This window comes from Heteronotia binoei, chromosome 20 (genome assembly GCF_032191835.1).
Source record: "Heteronotia binoei isolate CCM8104 ecotype False Entrance Well chromosome 20, APGP_CSIRO_Hbin_v1, whole genome shotgun sequence".
Taxonomy (NCBI): Eukaryota; Metazoa; Chordata; class Lepidosauria; order Squamata; family Gekkonidae; genus Heteronotia; species Heteronotia binoei.
Genome location: NC_083242.1, coordinates 2,152,196 through 2,158,072, shown reverse-complemented (window position 1 = coordinate 2,158,072; position 5,877 = coordinate 2,152,196). Strand labels below are relative to the sequence as shown.

Here is a 5,877-nt window from a genome sequence, read left to right as displayed (position 1 = left end):
GGCTGGCCAAACTGTGGCTCTTTCACACCCACATTACGTGGCTCTCAATGTCCCACCGCCCTGTTGGCTGAATTGGAAAAATCACTTATTTGAGCCGAGCCAGCTCTTTGCCTTCCTGCCTTCTCTGTAACATCCGATGTTCACGTCTCGCGGCTCTCAAACATCTGACGTTTATTATAGGAGGCTCTTACATGAAGCAAGTTTCGCCCCCCCCGCTGCTCTAGGGCATTTCTACCACCTGAAGTCCCTCCCCTCTCCAGAGGGTGGATGGAGATCTCCCGGAATCAGAACTGGTGTCCAGGTGGCAGAGATCAGCTTCCCTGGAGAAAACGGCGACCTCCAGGTATTTCCCAACCTGCCATCATAAGTCATAAGAACATAAGTCATAAGAACATAAGAGAAGCCATCAGGCCAATGGCCCCTCCAGTCCAACACTCTGTGTCACATAAGAACATAAGAGAAGCCCTGTTGGATCAGGCCAGTGGCCCCTCCAGTCCAACACTCTGTGTCACATAAGAACATAAGAGAAGCCATGTTGGATCAGGCCAATGGCCCCTCCAGTCCAACACTCTGTGTCACATAAGAACATAAGAGAAGCCATGTTGGATCAGGCCAATGGCCCCTCCAGTCCAACACTCTGTGTCACATAAGAACATAAGAGAAGCCATGTTGGATCAGGCCAAAGGCCCATCCAGTCCAACACTGTGTCACATAAGAACAGAAGAGAAGCCCTGTTGGATCAGGCCAATGGCCCATCCAGTCCAACACTCTGTGTCACATAAGAACATAAAAGAAGCCATGTTGGATCAGGCCAATGGCCCATCCAGTCCAACACTCTGTGTCACATAAGAACATAAGAGAAGCCATGTTGGATCAGGCCAATGGCCCATCCAGTCCAACACTCTGTGTCACATAAGAACAGAAGAGAAGCCATGTTGGATCAGGTCAGTGGCCCATCCAGTCCAACACTTTGTGTCACACAGTGGCCAATATATGTGTGTGCGTGTATGTATATACATACACACACACACACATATATAAATACTGATGGACCTCTGCTCCATATTTTTATCCAATCCCCTCTTGAAGCTGGCTATGCTTGCAGCTGCCACCACCTCCTGTGGCAGTGAATTCCACATGTTAATCACCCTTTGGGTGAAGTAGTACTTCCTTTTATCTGTTTTAACCCGACTGCTCAGCAGTTTCATCGAATGCCCACGAGTTCGCGTATTGCGAGAAAGGGAGAAAAGGACTTCTTTCTCTACTTTCTCCATCCCATGCATAATCTTGTAAACCTCTATCATGTCGACGTTTCTCCAAGCTAAAGAGCCCCAAGCGTTGTAACCCGAGGGAGCCGGGTGAGTTTGTTTGAATATACATGGGGGAGGGGTTCATATGACGACCCAAAAACGCATTCCCAAAACATCCTCCCTGCCCGAATTTGCGCAGCCCCTGCAAGCGCCTCCGGTTCCCCCGCACGTGTGAACCCGGCATCTCAGCTGCCCCCGCATCCCGCCGACCGCGCCGAGCCGCCGCGCGTTGTCCGACAGCGCCCCCTGGCGCCCGGCTCGCTGGAACTGCAGGCGGAGGCGGAGCCGGGCTGGCGGCGAGGAGGAGGGCCGAGCGAGCGAGCGAGCGAGCGGGCGAGCGGGCGGCGCCCGGGGGCGGCCGGTTGCAGAAGGGAGAAGGAAGCGGCGGCCGGAGCGGAGAGCAGCCATGTCCTTCTGCGTCTTCTCCGGGGGGGAGGTCTACCAGAACCACTTCGAGGCCGGTAAGGGGAGGGAGACCCTCCAGCAATCCCCCCCACCCCGGTTCCCGGCCGGCCGCAGCTTCTCTGCTCTGTAATCCCCTCCTTTTATAGGGCTGGAGGGAAACCCATTGCTTCCTCCCCCCACCCCGGCTATGGGGGATCAGCAAGCCCTGCGGGGGGGGGGGGGATTGGCAGCAACGCCAGCTGATGAGGAAAGCCCCCCCCCAGGCTGGGAAACGGGGGTGCTGCTTTTGAGCCCCCCCTCCCCTTCTCTGTCCCCCAACCCCTGGTCTCCAGAAAGGCTGACCCCGGATCTGCAGAGGCACAAAGGCCCTTCAGAGCAATCTCGACGCCGCACGTAGGGTTGCCAGCCTCCTGGCGGGGCCTGGAGATCTCCCGGAACGGCAGCTCATTTCCAGACTGGAGAGTTCTTGGGGAGAAAACGGCTGCTTGGGGGGGGGGGGGGGGCGCGACACTCTGGCGTTTGTAGGATGCGGGAATCGCTCCCCTCCCCAAACCTCCCCTTCCCAAGGCTGGACCCCCAAATCTCCAGCAATTTCCCAGAAATGGCAACCGTACAGGAAGGAACAGGAGGAAAGCCCCCCCCCCCTCTTCGAACTTGGTGGTTAACTTGTGATCTTCTTATAGCTCTCCAGAGGGGATTCAAATCTCCTTCCTTGGGGGGTAGTAGGGGGAGAGGGGGAGAGGGGTTCCGTGGTGACGAATGCCCCCCTCCAGTTTACTTTGGTCGCTAGATCTTGGGGAAGGCAAGTCCCTCCCCCCTCCCCCCCCCCGGGCCCAGGCTGGACAGACAGAAAGGGAAAGGGCTGCTTTCACAGACCCCCAAGGTCTGACCCTGGCAACGCTGGCCTTTCCCCCACTCCTTTTTAGACAAGAGGCTGACGCACTGGAGAAGTCTGAACGTCTGTGTTGCAAAAGCTACTTCAGGAGAGAGGATTGTGGAGATTAGATGCTGGGGATTTGTTTGGAAACAGCCCTGACTGGTCAAGCTCTCTTTGCATGGCTCACTAGTTTAAAACTGGGCTGCTGAGCGCATAGATCGTGTGACCCAGGAATCTTCTGTCCACCCTACACAAGAGACACGGCACCCGGCAGTTTCCAGGAGCTGAGTGTTGATCTCTCAAGCCAGCATTCCGTTCAGATCTGGTCTCTGTCTGCAGAAGTTATTATGCCTCAGTCTTCAAGAGCCTTTCTGCCTAGGTTTGCCGTCTGCCGTTTGTGTGGCAAACTTTAAACAAATGCACCAAAAACGGCAATTCCCCCCATCTTTGTGCGCAGGAATCTACGTTTGTGCCCGCTGCGGTTACGAACTCTTCTCCAGCAAAACGAAATACGCGCACTCGTCCCCATGGCCGGCTTTCACCGAAACCCTCCACCTCGACAGCGTCTCCAAACACGAAGAACGCCCGGGTGCCTTAAAGGTGAGCTCAGGCAAGTCCAGGAGGGTGCCTCTGAGCATACCCAGAGTGTTTCCCCCCACCACCATCACTGTAGAAAGACTGGCGACAAAGCTGACTTGTAGCCAGGACCTTTCTGGCACTTGAGTGGAGTTTGGCTGAGTCCCTCGTGACCACTTCCTGGGTTTCGATTTCCTCCTAGGTGCGCTGTGGGAAGTGCGGCAACGGTCTGGGCCACGAATTCCTCAACGACGGCCCGAAGAAGGGCCAGTCTCGCTTCTGAATATTCAGCAGCTCCCTCAAGTTCGTCCCTAAAGGTGAGTCACTGGCGGAGTTGGATTCCTTTCTGCAAATCAGGAGGGGGGCGAAGTTCTTTGCCGGTGCCGTCTGAGGGATTTGGAAGGGAGTAGATGCAGTGACCCTACCCAGAGAGTGCAGAATTGGTGAGGATTTTAACACAATTACTTGGGCTCTGCCTGTTGTCTAATTAAGGCTGCACTTTTCCTATTTGAGGGAAGGCTTGGTCTTGGCTTGACCTTATCTTAGCTGGCCATCTTTGCCCCATAGAACTTGATGGGGGCCATTGTGAGCCAACCAGCCCTGCCCCTGGCTTCCATTTCTTTCAGCGGCACAGTTCTGGCAAAAACAATTGCCACGTCATTCTGCTTCAAATCATAGAACATCTGAAGCTGCCTTATACTGAATCAGACCCTCAGTCCATCAAGTCAGTATTGTCTACTCAGACTGGCAGCGGCTCTCCAGGGTCTCCAGCTGAGGTTTTTCACGCCTATTTGCCTGGGCCCTTTTTAGTTGGAGATGCCAGGGATTGAACCTGGGACCTTCTGCTTACCAAGCAGACGCTTTGCCACTGAGCCACCGTTCCTCCCTCCAGAACTGTCTATTCAGACTGGCAGCTGCTCTCCAGGGTCTCCAGCTGAGGTTTTTCACACCTGCTTGCCTGAACCCTTTTGAGTTGGCGATGCCAGGGACTGAATCTGGGACCTTCTGCTTACCAAGCAGATGCTCTTACCACTGAGCCACCCTCCCTCCATCTCCCATCACCTACTGCCTGGACCCTTTTGAGTTGGAGATGCCAAGGACTGAACCTGTTCTGGTCGCCGCACCTCAAAAAGGATATTATAGCATTAGAGAAGGTGCAGAGAAGGGCAACTAGAATGATTAAAGGGCTGGAGCACTTTCCCTATGAAGAAAGGTTGAAACGCTTGGGACTCTTTAGCTCGGAGAAACGTCGACTGCGGGGTGACATGATAGAGGTTTACAAGATAATGCATGGGATGGAGAAAGTAGAGAAAGAAGTACTTTTCTCCCTTTCTCACAATACAAGAACTCGTGGGCATTCGATGAAATTGCTGAGCAGACAGGTTAAAACGGATAAAAGGAAGTACTTCTTCACCCAAAGGGTGATTAACATGTGGAATTCACTGCCACAGGAGGTGGTGGCGGCCACAAGTATAGCCACCTTCAAGAGGGGTTTAGATAAAAATATGGAGCAGAAGTCCATCAGTGGCTATTAGCCACAGTGTATGTGTGTATATAACATTTTTTGCCACTGTGTGACACAGAGTGTTGGACTTGATGGGCCGTTGGCCTGATCCAGCATGGCTTCTCTTATGTTCTTATGTTCTTAAACCTTCTGCTTACCTAGCAGATTCTCTACCACTGAGCCACCGGCCCTCCCAAGGGCCAGCCTGGGTTTTCTCGCCCTGTTTGTCAGAGATTGCATTTATTTTAAAGGTTTATCTTTTCAAAATAGCAGACAGGCCTTGAACACCTCCATTTAGGCTATTGGAAGAACAGCATGCTCTTTCTGTGGAAACGGGCTAGGAAGTTAGTCTCGGGGAGTTCCACAGGCTGACTCTCAAGCAGATCGTTCCTGAAAAGCCATTTCGGAACAGCAGCTCACATGTTTCTCTCCCTCTCTTTGTCTCTGATTCCAGACAAGAAGAACTTGAGGGAGTAGCCGTCTGTCTTCCGGAGACACCCCCTCGCCTTCTAAACTTCCCTGCCCTTAGATGCTACACCTCCAGACGGAGACCAGCCGGCTTGGCTCTTCTGCTCGACTTGGGGATGTTTTCAAAGGCTGAAAGGATGGCGGATGAGACAGAAACGAGAGCCATCGTCTAACCACCTTCAGGGCTCGCGGGGGCGCCTGATACCATGCCATCAGCAGAGAGAGAGAGAGCGCCCCCTTCTGCTTCCATCTCGACCTCCATCTTGACCCCAGCCTGAGTCACTGTCTTCTTCCCACCAGTGCTTCTCTTTCTCCTTCCTCTTTGCTGTTCATGATAAGGTCACGTTTCGTTTACCAGGAGCCAAAGTCCAAAGGTTTGCTGTGCTCCAGAGATGGGCAGCTATTGCTGGAATGTAACGCCAGCGATGATTCAGCGCTGCCGCGGAAACCGCCACTAGATCCAAAGGTTAGATTCGAATCCAGGAACACCTTAGAGACAAAGGAGATTTCACGGGGGGGAAATGCGCTTCCGATAAGCAGAGCTCCTTCGTCAGATACTTTGAGCGTTGACTGGAAAGCCCATACCCCCAAAACGTTGCTTGTCTCTAAGGTGCTACTGGATTCGGTCCTAGCTCTTTTGCTGCAGACCAACGTGGCTGAAACTGGATCCCTGAAACTAGATCCCGAACTGGGTTTCTGGTGTCACGAACCCTTCCGCCAAGTGCTGTAGGGGGGTT

At 53.5% G+C, this 5,877-nt stretch overlaps 1 protein-coding gene across 2 annotated transcripts; it reads left to right on the top strand.

Moving 5' to 3' along the window:
• The first annotated feature begins 1,666 nt into the window (after positions 1-1,666).
• MSRB1 (methionine sulfoxide reductase B1) lies at positions 1,667-5,412 on the top strand. 2 transcript variants are annotated; one of them, XM_060260717.1, is made up of 4 exons: positions 1,667-1,771; positions 3,050-3,192; positions 3,371-3,485; positions 5,127-5,412. In XM_060260717.1, exons 1-4 carry the CDS (start codon positions 1,717-1,719, stop codon positions 5,147-5,149), a joined length of 336 nt encoding a protein of 111 aa, XP_060116700.1. In that variant the 5' UTR covers positions 1,667-1,716; the 3' UTR covers positions 5,150-5,412. The 2 variants fall into 2 exon arrangements, with proteins under 2 accessions (XP_060116700.1, XP_060116701.1); XM_060260718.1 differs by lacking the exon at positions 5,127-5,412 and having other exon boundaries at positions 1,717-1,771; positions 3,050-3,175; positions 3,371-3,483.
• Positions 5,413-5,877: the final 465 nt, after the last annotated feature.

Excerpts from the sequence above, each read along its gene's own strand:
- MSRB1 (XM_060260718.1), top strand. The coding sequence starts at position 1,717 with ATGTCCTTCTGCGTCTTCTCCGGGGGGGAGGTCTACCAGAACCACTTC. Across the intron at positions 1,772-3,049 it reads CCAGAACCACTTCGAGGCCG|GAATCTACGTTTGTGCCCGC; the intron begins GTAAGGGGAGGG and ends CTTTGTGCGCAG. Across the intron at positions 3,176-3,370 it reads CGTCTCCAAACACGAAGAAC|GTGCGCTGTGGGAAGTGCGG; the intron begins GCCCGGGTGCCT and ends ATTTCCTCCTAG.